Source organism: Tachypleus tridentatus, chromosome 2 (genome assembly GCF_004210375.1).
Source record: "Tachypleus tridentatus isolate NWPU-2018 chromosome 2, ASM421037v1, whole genome shotgun sequence".
Taxonomy (NCBI): Eukaryota; Metazoa; Arthropoda; class Merostomata; order Xiphosura; family Limulidae; genus Tachypleus; species Tachypleus tridentatus.
The window spans coordinates 97391224-97407172 of NC_134826.1; the positions used below are offsets into that span (position 1 = coordinate 97391224).

Sequence of the window (15949 nt, forward strand, 5' to 3'; positions counted from 1 at the left end):
AGAAGCTGGGCAGTACTCAAACTGCACTATTTATACTGACTCTCTTAGCTCTCTACTGGCCCTTGAATTGCTTTATATTAGTTCACACCCTGTTCTCACTGATATTTGAATCTTACTGGCCCATTTCTCTTTAACATGTACTTCTATCTAGATTCATGGATACCAGGCCACGTTGGTATTCATGGGAATGAGCTTGCCAACACTGCAGCTAAATCTGTCTGCTCTGGCACTATCACTGCTGTGCCTCTTCCGTACATTTTAAACATGTTCTGTCCCGAGGTTTATCCATAACGTTAGAGAGTGTTATTGGTGATGGTGACACTGTCCACCTTAGAAATGTTTTTTGTTTTTTAAAAGTCATTAATGTTTTTAATGCTATTTAAGTGTTTTTTTTAATTCATACACTAGATCTCTTTAATGTGATTCCCCTTTAAGAATCACAGTCCATCTAGTTTGATTTGAAATTAGAAAATGACCATAACATCAAAATACTTGAAACCGGGACTGGAAAGGCCAACTTCAGGTGACTGACAGTGGTTTTTGTACTTACCTGTTTGTCTTTCTGGCGAGGTATGATAATTACAATTATGCTAAAGAAAGTTCTTTACATCTTGTGTTACTGTAGTTTTTCTCTTAACATTGTAGACTAGATGTAAACATTGGTTTTTTGCTATTGATATATACACCTCTATAACCAAATACCATTTGGTTATAGAGAAAGAATGATCGTTTTCTTTTATAAATTTTACTAAATTTACTTTGATTTTAACTTTTTACCAGATGTTTGACGTAGATAGCCTTACTGCTTTGTGTCATAACACAACAAATCAACGAAACAACCATTTTTATGCTACTGGATATGGTAACTTGAGCTGTGCATGTGTGCTGTAATGTTAGTGAAAGGTCAATAAAATAAAAATAAATAGATGTATAAATTTGTGAGATATAATCTACTTAGAATAAACATTTATTTTTCTGTTAAAATTTGTAGTCATTCTAGGGGGAAAAAAGCATAATTTACATCTATTTAATTTTTTTGTGGTGATTATGAGGTCAATGCATTTGACCAAAGACTTACAGAAATAAAGTGGAGAAGATGATGAGTAAGATGTAAAAGTTTTTCTTGAAAAATGTCTCATAGTCCTGTGGAGGCTATAGAGATCTCACAAATGAAATTTCATAATTTTCTTATGCAAAAAAAAGTATTTTTAATCTTAAAATCAAAATTACTTTGCATGTTGTATAGTAAACATTTGAAAAGAAAAAAATGCACAAGCAAATCTTTAATTAAAAGTTTTTTTCAACTTATTTTTTTAAAGAAGAATTGATATCTTGTGTGTGTTGTGCATGTTTACTGATAATCTTCAGAATTTAATGAATATATATGGACATTTTAATAGGTTGCAGTATAAATGTGTATGGTTATTTTGGAGGTCATGAACTAAGTGGTTTTCACTCAGGCTGTAGTGAAAGAATTAAAGGATGTTACTATGATTTCTTGTTTTTTCTTCCAAACTATAATCTTTCATTTGACTTACTTTATATGTATGGAAATGTCTGGTGCCATAATAGTTTTACATCATTAATGTACACATTTGTCTAATTGGTGTGATACAGGATACAGATAACCATTTCATGGTCAATTAATGGCTAAATTGTCATATATCTCATATGTAGCTTTTGACAGTACATCATGGCTGGTACTCTTTGTCATTTTAGCAACAATTTCACATACTTGTCTTAAATTTGTATAACCCTTTGTAAGGCTGGACTCTGAGGGAAATGTGATGTATATACTACAATATACGCAACTGAACAAATTGCTACTACAAATGAAAAAAGCCAACACAATTTCACAAACACTTTATTCCTACCTACGTAAAACCGACTCACGCACACCGCAAATATACGGCATCCCCAAACCTCATAAACCAGATTGTCCATTACGACCAATAATGTCCACATATGAATCGTTTAATTACAATCTTGGTAAATACATAGCATGGGCATTCTCCAAATATGTAACATCAGCCAGCTCATTCATCAAAGACTCTTTTAATTTCAAGTCTAATCTAAATCAACTTAATCATAAAGCCTTAATGGCCAGTTTCGATGTTATATCCCTCTTTACAGAAGTTCCAACCACTGAAGCCTGCAAGATAGCCTTAGAACTCTATATTCGAGACCCTAACCCAACTATAGACATTCCCAGTAACCAGTTAGCAACCCTCATAGAATTCACCACGATAAAGACAAACTTCATGTTCAACAACCAAAACTATATACAAACAAATGGCCTAAGCATGGGCAACTCAGTATCACCAGTTATAGCCAATATTTTTATGACACAAGTTGAAACATAAGCAATTAACACAGCATTACATCCACCATTATACTGGTACAGATATATAGATGACACGGTTGAGGGATTCAAATCTACAGAACACACACTTAATTTTTTCAATCACATTAACTCTATACATCCCAACATTAACTTCACATGTGAACAGGAAGAAAGCAATCAAATATCATTTCTTAACCTCAAAATTACAAGAACCGACACACAATTCAAAACAGAAATCCACCGAAAAATCACCCATACTGGACTATACATTCCTTGGGACTCAGCACATGAAACAAAACAAAAACTCAACATACTAAGAAACCAAATAAACACAGCCATAAAACTATGCTCACCAGATAAAATTAACGATGAATTAGACAAAATAAAACAATACTTCATCAACATCAATAAGTTTCCTCCACAAACCATAGAAAATATTATACACACACACCTAGACAGAAAGCAAAATCAACCAACTAAAGTAAATATATCTCACGAATCAAAAAATCACGAAACCATATACTGCTGTATACCATATATTCCTGACATCAGCAGACAAATAACCAACATTTGGCACAAACTAGTAACAAAATATGACATTCCAGTTAATACCAAATTTATTCAAAAACCAGGCACAAAACTGAGGTCTATACTATGTAAAAACTACACTGACAAACACCACACCAACATTATTTATAAAATACAATGTGATAACTGCCACGACTTCTATATTGGAGAAACAAGTAGAAAAATGGAAACCAGATTCAAAGAACATAAAAAGTCACCTTTACACGTTTTCGAACACTGCAAGTCAAATAAACACAACATAACCATAGAAAACACTCAAATACTAAATAAAGAAACAAACATAAACAAATGGAAAATTAAAGAAGCCTTACTTATACGACAACTTAAACCCAAAATAAACCAATATAAAGGAACGCCTTTATACCTATATTAATATAATAAAATTATATATTCAAACATCTAATACCGCCCTCTACGTTCCGACACTCGGTTATCAACCCCTTTCAAACGTGGTCAGCTTCCGGTCATTTACCTCTTTCTTTGTGAACCTGACGATGACCGAAGAAGGTCGAAACGTTGTTCGCTCTTCTATGTAAAATATTTTCTCAACCCAAACGAGCCGTTTTTGCATATAAATATCCACTTATTGTAAAAGGTTCAGAGGAGTGCTACTAGAATGATTCCAGGGATGAAGTTATCTTCAACAACAGAGCTAGATTACGATCTCTTGAACTATTTTCTCTCTAAGAAGAATATAAGAGGTTATCTTATTGAAATTTACAGGATTAACCAAGGATTGATAGAAGAAAGGCCTGGTTTTTTTTGTGCTGTGTTTTAAATACAAGATGAGAGGACGTAAGTTTTAGATTTTGAGAAAATAGGTTAAGTTATATTTAAGACAATGTTATTTTTCTAACATGAAATACATTTGCTCTTGGCAGAAGCTGAGTTCAAAACTTTACAAAAATTTAAGAAGAGAACTGATGAAGTCCTTAAAATGGGTGGGTTTAAATTTGTACTTTTCTGAAGAGTATGTGTACAAAGACAACCTTGAAGGACTAAATGCACCCATCTTAATTATATAATAGCAATGCCATCTTTAAACCCTTTCTGTGCATTTTACTTGATTATATTCAAAATTGAAATAAACCACATCACTACCAATGTATTTTAATAAAATTATTATTATCAAGTATGTTATAGTTCAAAGTTTTATATTTTCTTTGTCTTTGTGAACCTGACGATGACCGAAGAAGGTCGAAACGTTGTTTGCTCTTCTATGTAAAATATTTTCTCAACCCAAACGAGCCGTTTTTGCATATAAATTTCTCAACAAGTGGGTTTCTCGACATCACTGATTTCTTTGTCTTTGTTCCTTTATTTCAAAAGAAACATTGAAAGCAGTAATGGAATCTCTTATTTTTGTTTCACATAACACTCTAGCAATAAATATTATCAAAATTTGGCAAAGTATAATTTGAAGTATAGAGGATAGTCGTGTACAGGTCAGTCTAGATAAGAATGTAGTTTACTTGACCTTCTGGCTTGTATGCTTCCAAGTACTTTTGCTGGATGCAGTTGAAACAAGAAATAAATTTTGTTGATGCTTGATAGATGCTAGGCCCACCTTCACATTGACTTTTTAGAAGTTTCTTTCAACATGCATATTTATAGTCATTAAAAAGAACTCATGCTATAATCCAATTTTGAAATTGGCACCAGGTTGTTGTCCTTGATCAGGTGTAACTGCTTTTACTCTTGTTGGCTATTTTTTTTCATGATAGCACTTCAGGTGGTTCTTACCTAATTTATGATAGTTATAGAGAAAGTTAAATTATATTTAGGTTTTACTTTTATATTTTAGTGAATTATGCATTATTTGAGTTTTAAAATCCATGTTTGAAAGGTTGAATCATTTTTGTAAAATAACCAAAACTTCTCACTAAGGCTTACATTACCAAGCACATATAAAAAAGATTTTGTCAGCAGCTGAAGTATTTCTGCTTTTCATGCCATTCTATCTTTTGTGGGTACCTGTTGACATAAATAATCAATGGTAAAGAACAGGAAAGGAATACAAGATGTTAAAAATAGACATAAAATTATGCTCATGACCCAAGTGAAATACTTTAAGCATTTCGTTGCACTGTATGTTGATGATAATAGCAGATTAGTGAAATTATGTTGAAAATATAAACATTTACTTTAAAAATGTTTGATATTTATTTAGGGTGTTCTAGAGATAATATAAATGTTAAAACTTTTAAAGGAAAAAAATATTTTTATACTTAACATGAAAATCACCTTGCAGGTGAACTGTTAAGAGATCAAGCACAAATTACTATATTAAATAATGAATATTTGGTAGAAATAGTAGAAAAAAGTCATAATTAGATATTTTATTTTCCTTGAACTACATACTTTTATGAAGGTTCTTGTCATGTTTTAAACAATTTTATCCATTGGTTTTATTATTGGTATAAAATTTAAAGAGAGTTGCAAAATATCCTTTGTCTGAATAAAGTTGTAATAATCAAGTTAATGTCCATATATTGAGAAATGTAATATAAATACGCAGTACAATCTTTTTCTTAGGGGTCGAGGGATTTTTGAATACACTAAAGTATTTAAAGTTGTGCTAAGTGGATATACTGTTTTAATGTTAATTTTAATTCACTCTTAATTGGTAAGATAATTGTAAAATAATGAAATTATAGCTTAAATGCCACTTGTAGCAAGGAGAATTACAAATATCTGGAAAAAAAGTGGAAAAGCAGTTAGAATGCACATGAAAGTATTCTTTCAAACATCAGTATTGATTTTCTAGTATTATTACAGTTAATTATATCCATATAACAGTATTCTTTCAGGCATCACTACTGATTTTCTCATATTGTTACTTCTGACCATATTCCTAGGGAATTATTTCATTAAACATTATTAACAATTTTCTTGTATTATTACTGTTGACTGTATCTATGGGAAACTCTTCCACCAAACATTATTACTGATTTTCTAGTATTGTTACTGTTAACTATATCTGTAATGAAGAGTTCCATCAAACATTATTATTGAATTTTTAGTATTGTTACTGTTGACAGTATCTATAGAAAACTGTTCCACCATACATTGTTACCAATTTTGTAGTATTGTTACTGTTAACTATATCTATAGGGAAGTAATCCATCAAATATTATTGATTTTGTAGCATTGTTACTGCTGATGATATCCACAGGGAAGTGCTTCAATCTAGGTTTCAGAGAAAATACTTTGGTTGCTGTTGTTTATAGCACTGACTGTTAGCAATAATATTAAAAATAATTGATTATTCACATCACAAAAAAAAATTTCTGTAGTTGAATTAAAAATTTGAGAAATAGTTTCTTGTTTTTTTTTATCTCCATAAATGTCAAAAATCACCTTACCATCAAATTGATTTTTCATGATCCCTAGCTAAAGTGCATACATAAAAGAAAATTTGTACTAAACGTTCTGTCAACAACTCAGGTGTAACAAACCATGTTCCAAATTAGGAAAAAACTGTAAAATTTTGATCAAACAAATGATTAATTTCGACATATTTTTCATGAATCATAATGTATCAAAAGTTATTAGACACATGAATACAGGTTTGATATGACCAAGTAGAGTATCATGCTATTACTATAATTGTATTTAATAACCTGCACAGATACACATTTAGTAGCCACTGCATAAGTTGCTAGCTGTTGTTGAAGTAGGTAGTTGGTTTTAGTTATCAATTTGGATAGTGTTAACTCATGGTCTTAAATTGTATTTTGTCGAGCTTTTTTGCATTTTTAATGAGAAGAACAGTAGAATAGAAACTGTTTCAGTCACACCATGCTAAACTCAGAGTAGGTATTGTAAACTGAAATTGCTGGAATTTTTATCAGTTAACGTATTTAATAAAAATATAACTGTTATACTTTGATATACAGAATATTTTCTGTTGAACTTCATTTTTGTTTTCTCTATTTTATGCTCTTTTGATGGTACTCATTTCCTTTGAAATATTTAATCAGTTTTCAAGTTTGAATTTATTCAATGCTAAAATATTTTTTGATATCTCATAAATCCTACCATGTGTATGTACTGTGATAATGATGAATTTACTGTGGATGTGTTTTATAGAAGTTTGGTATGTCTGTCTACCATGTCATTCTGCCTTCAGTTATGAGATATTAAATATATTTATGTGCTTCAAACAATTTTAAGTTTATAAACATTTATTTTATATCACATGTTTTGTAATATTTTATGCTTCTGATTGATGTTTGTTATAAGCTGTTATAAAATATTTGAAGCTATTTAACTTTATGTTTTGGACCAAATATAGAAATCAATATTTAAGCAGTATAATGTCACCAAAAGCAGCATTAACATTCACCAGATCAGATCTTTCAATCACTTTGAAAAAAGGTTTTTTTCCTTCTGTATTAAATGTTATGGTCAAATTAACAATAAATAAATATTACGTACATTGTGCTTCAAAAAGTGCTTTAATTTTCTTAAATTATAAGGAAACATTATCAGCAAAATTTAAATAAGTTTTCAAATGAGGTAGATAGGGAATTGAACTGCCACTGATGAACATGGTCATTTTAAATTTTTATTTTAGCTACAGTTGGAATAATGATAACTGCTTCCCACAATCCTGAAGAGGACAATGGGGTAAAACTTGTTGACCCTATGGGAGAGATGTTAGAAGAAGAGTGGGAAATACTGGCATCTCAGTTAGCTAATGTATCGTAAGTGTATTAGTAAACCTCTTATAGTGTTTCTGTGTAAAAGAATGATTCCTATTTAAAATAATACAGTTTATTAGAATATCAGATTTTGTAGTAATAAAACCATGTGTATCAACTTGCATTTCACTGTACCAATAAAGACCAAGAACATGTAAGTTTTATATATTTCATTTTAGGAATATTTTAAGTCTGATTTTTTAAATCTTGTCATTACAGTATGGCTAATAATAAATAAGACATGTTTGGTTTCTATAGAAAAGTTGTATACATGGACCTATAATTTTAACTTCTGTAATACTTATATTGGATTATGTTAATTGGTTCATTTTTCAGGTCATGAATACACAGATTTTACAAAGTTTTAAAATTCATTATTGTATTAAAATAAAATCTTGTGATATCAGTGGTTGTTACACAAATGAAATTTTTTAAGGGCAAACCCAAGTGTTAGAGTTCCATCTCAGAAGAACAAGATGTGTGAGTGGTTACTTCTTTTTCTCAGCTTATTCAGCTAGTTATCAACATTTTCAGTTAGGTAATAAACATAGAACTATCATTTCAAATAATTTTAAAGATAATACTGTTATATTAGGTGTTTGTAACAAGGTTAAATTTACATGAACAAACATTAGATTGGGAAAACTATTATTTTAGTTTTTCACACCTATTTGTGAAAATATTTACTAGGGCTTTTTGTGATACTCATTAGTTTACGCAGAACTATGCTATAGGTTTATTTGCTCAGTAAAGGGTTTGCTAGATCATAGTGTGAAATTCATTTGTTTATACAAAACATAGGTTTATTTCATTATCAAAAGGGTTTGTTGTGGCTTAATGTAATATTTGTTATGTAAAACTACAGTGTAGGTTTATTTGATTGTTAAAAGGCTTTTTTGACAGATCGGTTTGATACTTGTATGTGTATATGAAATTAAACCCTGCATAACAGTTATACAGATTGTATGTAGTTTAATTTCAGTAGAAGTTCTTTGTTAACAGTAGGAACTATATAAAAAAGTGTCTTTTTATAACAAATATTTTAAAGCATTAAGGTTTAATTATTCCTAATTTCAGGCAAGTCATTTGGTTACAATATCACACTTCTTACAAAATAGTTGCCCTTAATCTGTATTGCTCTTTATCTGTGCAAATTTTCAGTGCTAATCACTAGCCTTCCACCTCATGTCTGCACATCCACATCAAAATGTTCATGTAACAACTTTCTACCAATAGGAGCATGCCACAACCTCTTTTGTAATCAGCACTCTTTCACACGTACACTTGTTAATTACTTTGATATTGGCAATGTTACTGTAAAGACATGCTTTTTTTTGCTTGCAAGTTTGTTGATGTTTTCGTTTGTACCATAGGCTTAATATTTTTCAATATTATATATTTATTTCTTCATTTCCAGGGACTTTTTTTCTAGTATAATGTGGATCCCACTCCTGTAGCTAGTGGTACTAGACCAAGTATATATATACGTTGTTTTTTTTTAAATCTGCACCGTCTGTTCTTTGACCATGTTTGATGTTAATTACATTGTATCTCTTCCTACTATGGACCTCATGTACAATCAAGATGCCAGCAGGTATCTCTGTTCAATTGTCATCTATGCCAAAACAGCTAAATTACAGGATTAGGTTACGTACACTGTAGAGATGGGGTGTTCCATAAGTCTGCTAGTAGTTCTCTCTAGTGGTTTTTTGCTTCATAAATATATTTGTCCAAGACTGTACACACATGAATAAATCAAACAGGTTGTCACTGCCAAGTTTTGGATCAGAGATGTCACCCTGCTAGGGCTTTCCTTCTTTCTACCATCTGCTAGATGTTGGTTTGGTGGGAATCATTGACAAACTTGTATGCAAAAACAAGCTTGTGTATACAATACTACTGCCAATCTCAAAGTCATTAACAAATGAAACTGTGGAGAGGATGCTGGTTATGATAAGGGTTGTTTTGCACTCCTGTTGGTGGAAAGCTGCTGCATGTTTATTTTCATGTGGATTTAGTGGTAAGCATTGAAAATGTGTGCTGATAAAAGGCAACACTACTCAAGAAAAGTTGTTTTGTAAGAGGAGATAAGTGTCTACCAATAGTACATTTTCAGTTTAGATAGATGTTATTTTTTAATCCTATTTTCCACTCATTTATTGAAGAAAAAATTCATAAGTTGTGGAATATTTAAATGAATAATTTTCATTTTCAATAATGATGGCCTAAAAATTTATCTTAAGTTTTATTGGTGATGGGAAGAATGTTATTTTTCCTTTTAAAAGGTGATACAGTCCTTCCAATATCTTAAGAGTTAAGGGTAGCAATATCTTGTACACTTCTGTGAGGTATATCTAGTAAACAGAGAGAATTGTTTATCACATGAGCATTGCACACTAAATAGTGAGAACTGTGTATAACATGAACAGTGGTTGTGTAACAGGATATAACAAATACACTTGTGTTGAACTTATTCTTTCAAGAAAGTGTTTAATATCATATCAGCTGAACATGAATCATATTTAAATATTACACACTGGTTAATCTTTACATTTTAGTGTTTATAAGTTTCACTATTGAAACTATTTAACTGTGATAGATCCTACAGAGTATTGATATTAACTTTATAAATTCAACTTAGCTGACCTTTGTTATATGATCGCTAACTGCACCTAATACTTTTTGGAATTGTGTAAAGACCTGCTTAGGTGCATTATATTCACAAAATGTTTGTCAGCCACGTTTATTACATTTTAGCAAAAACACATGCATGTTACTTGATGAAAACTGCTAAGTCTAAGTTCAAAATATAAGTTGCTAATGTTATCTATGTTTCTACTTATCCATGTTTCTTTCTATTTTCAAAGTGTGCTGTTTTACTTTTTTTTTGCTGTTTTTCAATTGAGCTATAAAGAAAAATATAAAGGAACTGTAAATTACACCTGAAAAAAAAAAAAAACTCGCTTTCCCAGGATTTATTATATTTCACTACTTTCAAAAAGGTAACTATTCCTTAGTAAAATCCTGTCTTATTTTACAGTGACAATCAAGTTTTGTCTACAATGGAAAGTATCATTAGAGACTGCTCTGTTGACTTGAAGACTTCTTCTTCTGTTTTTTTAGCTTATGATACCAGGTAATTTTAAGTATTTTGGCAAGGCAAGACACCTGGCTGTTTCTAGCATTGTCTAACTCTGAGTCATGCAGATATTTCCCAGGTAGTAATTAAGGTCTTATTTTGTGTTTTGAGTATCTGTTATGTAACAAAAATACTTGTAAACAAATTAAAAACCATGAAATTACTAAAGGTTTAAAATACTGTTGTAATAAAGTGTGTGTATATGACTCACAGATGTAGCTGTATGATTTATTGGTGTTATATCTGTCTGTTTCACAAATACATTTTTCTGAAATCATTGCATTTAATGCGGTGGAATACATAGGTAAGTATAATTTATAAGTGAAGTCTTTATATACAACTATTAGTCATCAAAACCTATACTTGTAACTGCATGCATATTTGATCCATAAATTGTTTGTCAGCCAAGTCGTGTCACATGTTAGTTGAGAAAGATTGCTCAAGCAAGTTTCAAGAATTTGTAAGTTGTTTCTCTGAAAAAAGAACATACTTTTTTATTTTTAAGTAATCTGAAAAAGTATATTTCAGTGAACTTGTATCAATGGAATCCTATTTTGAATATCAATTAGGTAATCAGAGCATTTGTATGTGAACTCCAAATCCTCCAATTACCCAAGTTAAACTGCTAAAATAATATAAAGATATATGTATATATGTGTGTTATGTAGCTGTACTGTTTATCAGTTTTATTTGTTCAGTTTTTCTTCGCACTTGTCCTCTTATCCTATTATTATCAGAGTAGAACACAAAGAAATCAGACTATTATCTTATCAATTCCCAAAATAATCTTGTAAACTCCAATAATACCATTTTAGTTTAATTTTCAAAGAGAGAATAAGAGATTTAAATCTTAAAATATTTCTGAGGCATCAGTTTAGAAATAATTTACCATATGAATACATAATTTGTTATATCAAGATATGTTTAATACCATAAATTGTCATATGCAAGAAAAGGGATTATTTGACATAAAAGTTAGTTATTTTCACACCAAGATGTAAAATTTGTTAGTAGACCTTATTTTTAAAATTGCTTTAGTGTTATCTTATTAATGCAGTTTGTTTTTCTTTTGAAACTAGACAAAGTAGTCTACATCTTGCACAAGCTGTCATTGATGGTGTTCAGTCACTTGAAGGGCATGTAGAAAACTTTGGTAATTTTTACACCAGCTTGTATTATTATTATATATATAGATGTGTGTGTGTGTGTGTATGAAACATATGGGTGTATTTGTGTGTGTATACATAGGTGATTTTACCAACACTTTTTAAGAAGTAGTACCATTAGAGAACTATTAATTATACAATTAATTTGTAGTAATTGGCTTGATTACCATTTTTCTGCTATTCACAGAGTAATAGCTTTACTGATTAATCTAAAATCTTAAAATTTTGCCTCCCACTACAGTAGTAGTCTTACTAGTTCTATTAAACTTCAGAAAAATATAAACAATATTCCTATAAATTAATCATCATAAATTTAAAATAAATATTAAAGAAAAATTAAAATTATACATAAACACTAATTTTTGTAAAAACAAAAAATACATAGAATATTAAGTATTTGACATACTACTACTAATGGATATTTATCGACCATTTACACTTCATTCTGTTCATCCTTTTTTTTTTAAAATAAATCTTTAAGAATGTCATTAACAAACACCACAAGGGATTATGTGCATATGATTAACAATATATGATTAATTATGTGTTATTGATAAATTTGCTTAACTTGTATGTGTAATATTCAAACAATACATTATTTTCTGAATCATTTCTCATTTGTAAATGACTTAAATCAAATTTACAATAATTAAAATTCTGTGACATAATCTAGTTCACATCATAACAGTTGTTGTTAATGCACATTGTGATATGAGTGTTATCTTAACCAATACTATGTCTGACATATATCCTAGCTAACCAGATGGGTTCTGGTATTGAGCATAAGGCCTATTCATCACTGAATATGGCAGATACAGTGTGGTTGACATATTTGTATATGTTCGTCTTTGCTTCCAGTGAAGTTCATAGAAATAATATAAGTTTTTTATGTCAAACACAGTTGGTTTGAAGGACTTGTGCTATATATGCTATGTTTTGGTTTCATTATAAAATTATATGTAAAGGTATGTTTCTGAAACATACAGTATCTTCTGAAAATATTCACAGACTTTTAAATATAAGATGCTCATCCTTAAAGTTTTATATAATTTTTTTTTCTTGGTGTGTACTGTCACAGTAATAATGGTCAGGACATATTTAGAATGCATCATATTGACTGCAATAAAATGTTAATGACACATATGAAATTCCTTTTACATTTCCATATAATTTCTTTCAGATAGTTTGAGATGTCTGAATCATTTAGAGATGCATCTACTCTGAACATATAATGTATGATAGAAATTATCAAAGAAGCAGCTTCTTACTTTTAGATTGTTCATTGTTTCTGTAATATGGCTGAGCCTTTGTCAAATTGACATGATTTAACCCATTCACAATGGGTCATGGGCCAAAGGCCATGTTATCGCATTTGTTAACATGCATTCAAAATTTTATTGAACTACTATTTAATGAATTTATATCAATAAGTTTGGAATCAAATTGTAGATTATAATTCAAACATTAATATTATGTTCAAATTAATTTCTTAATTTAAAAGTAAATATTAAAAGAACACACCTAAATATAGATTTTAGTAAGTCACGTGGTATGTTGAATACAGTACTGTTTGAAATTAGGTGTTTGTAATGTGAAAACACTAAGTCTGTAGTTTCATAGAAATTAGAGACTCAAATTATGAACATTAACAAGCTAGATTACGATATAAGAACCTCATATGTTTTTATTTTGCTGAAATATGGCATTTACTGAATCAAACACAATGGCCTAATTCACCTCTTTCCATTTTTGGAAATGGTCCCTTATATACATTTACTTCAATATATGACATAAATACCAAACAACAGCTTAGAATGTCCCCTAATGTTTTTTTCTCAGCCATTTTAATCCATGAAAAGTCTACCACATTCTTTTTACTCAATATTTGAAGAAAGTAGGTTGTATATTTAGTGTGCTCAAAGTTTCTTATTTTTGTAAAGATAAATATTTCATAGTCACTAAGCTCAATAAACTATAATGGAATTCTATGGTATAGTTACTTATGATTTTTTGGCTATTCAACTGTATATATAAAACTTAAGAAAAAATTTTTGTGTGATATCCTTCAAGTGCTTAATTTTAAAAGGCTTAGCAACTTATTACCAGCAGCAACCAAGTTCAAAGGTTGTAGCTAGAAGAGATAATTGTTTGCTTTATTTATTGTTCTGTATTTTAAGAAAAATAAGTTTAGTAATTTATTTCTAAATAGTAATAATCTATGTACATGTATAATAATTGAAATGTGAATATATATTACAAAATACTAGTCCACTAAAACACAGCCCATGGTCAATTTTATATTATTGAATATGTAACGTGCATCGATACAAGTTATGTAATGTAAGCTAGGCATGATTGGAAGGTCATTATAATAAAAAATTTATATATATATATAGCATAATGAGACCTAAGCTACTAGACTAAACATTTGTATTTTTGTGTTATAATATGTAGTCATTCTAGCATGAGAAAAGCATAATTAATATTTCTTTCCTAATTCATATGATGGTTATGAGGTTGGTCAAGTAACGGACCCTACGTAGTTAGAGTGTAGAAAATAAAATATAAAGTCTTAGTGAAAACAAATATTCAAAATGTATTTAGGAGGTTTTCGTGAATATGCAAATAATATTTGAGATTTTTGGGATGAAGAATAGTTTTTTTTTAATTATAACATGAAATCACTTTGCACTCAGACTAGTAACAAAACAGACTCAATATTTCTGTAAACAAATCTTTAGTAAAATATTTCATTCAAAAATAGTTTTTTGTATACAAAAGACTTGAAATATTTACTAAAAGTCTAGCAAATTTTGTGAAGAGGCATATTCTGCATCAAAAATTATAAATAGTTAGTGTGTGCAAATGTGTAAACAAACTTGTATATATTATACTGAGCCCATCGTGAAAGGGTTAACACAAAGTTGTAATGTATTGGAGATTATTCTTAAAATGCTACATATTTCAGAAAATGGATCTTTTATTCAGTTTTGACTGAACAGCACACAGAATTATTCTAACAAATCAAAGCTCATCAGTTTTACTAAATTAACTGTCAGGCAACATTGTGTTTAGGTCCTGAATCATCTCTTATGCTAACTAACATGTATATTTAGGTTTTTTTTTGAAAATTGGAGCCATTACTGGTGAACTTGAAAATTTGAACATGAATACTAAAGAAATAGAATTAACTGTTTTAACTCCAAGATAAATTAGTTTTAATACATTGTTTCTCTTCATGTCCTCACATGGGTTCTTTAGAAATACTTTTCTTTTTGCAATCTGCTAATTACTTTTTATTTTCTGCAGGACTGCTAGTTTACAAAGATAAGAGTGACATAGCTTTACAGTATTTCACAATTTGTCAGTCAATATCTTGATGTTTGAACATGTGAGGTTTTTTTAATGCATGTGTTTCTTTTTTGTAAGGCATTTTGACAACTCCCCAGTTACACTATTTGGTGAGGTGCAAGAATACAAATGAGCAGTATGGTGAATCTAGTGAGGAGGGATACTACAGAAAACTCTCTAAAGCTTTTTTGCATCTAAGAACAGTCGTGAGTAGTAATAATTTTTCATTTATAGTAAACTGAACAGTACAGAATGAGCATTTAAATAGATAAAAACATTTGTGTGAGAGGAAGCTGCTGTTAAGAAGTGGTAAAAAACTGCAAAAATAAGGATGATATAGGACATGGAAATGCCAAAAAATACAGAAACAAGTTAGAGATTTGTACACAACAAAGCAGTATGTCTGCAAACATACAATGCTAGGAAGTGGGTTTCAGTATTTGTGGGCAGAGCACAAATTGCCCATTGTGTAGCTTTGTGCTTAACTACTTACAAAACAAACATTGTACCATACAAAACTCTCTTCATTAATAAACATATTTTCCCAAGAAGAATTTTTATGTACAAGTAATTGTGGAATTCCTTTAATTTGTGTGAATTCAGGCTTGAATAAAATCATTTAAACTTGATGTTATAAAGTCTTACAATTTTTAAT

At 29.8% G+C, this 15949-nt stretch overlaps 1 protein-coding gene across 6 annotated transcripts in view; it reads left to right on the forward strand.

The window, feature by feature from the left end:
- nst (phosphoglucomutase 3-like protein nst) overlaps window positions 1–15949 on the forward strand; it is a 68392-nt gene that overhangs the window by 8537 nt on the left and 43906 nt on the right. For 3 of the 6 annotated variants that reach the window (XM_076489716.1, XM_076489719.1, XM_076489718.1), the window contains 4 exons: window positions 7512–7641; window positions 10679–10774; window positions 11857–11930; window positions 15373–15500. In XM_076489716.1, coding sequence (XP_076345831.1) covers window positions 7512–7641; window positions 10679–10774; window positions 11857–11930; window positions 15373–15500 — 428 coding nt within the window. Of the gene's footprint in view, window positions 1–7511; window positions 7642–8074; window positions 8177–10678; window positions 10775–11856; window positions 11931–15372; window positions 15501–15949 lie in introns of those variants that run through there. The other 3 variants (XM_076489720.1, XM_076489721.1, XM_076489717.1) reach the window with 3 other exon arrangements.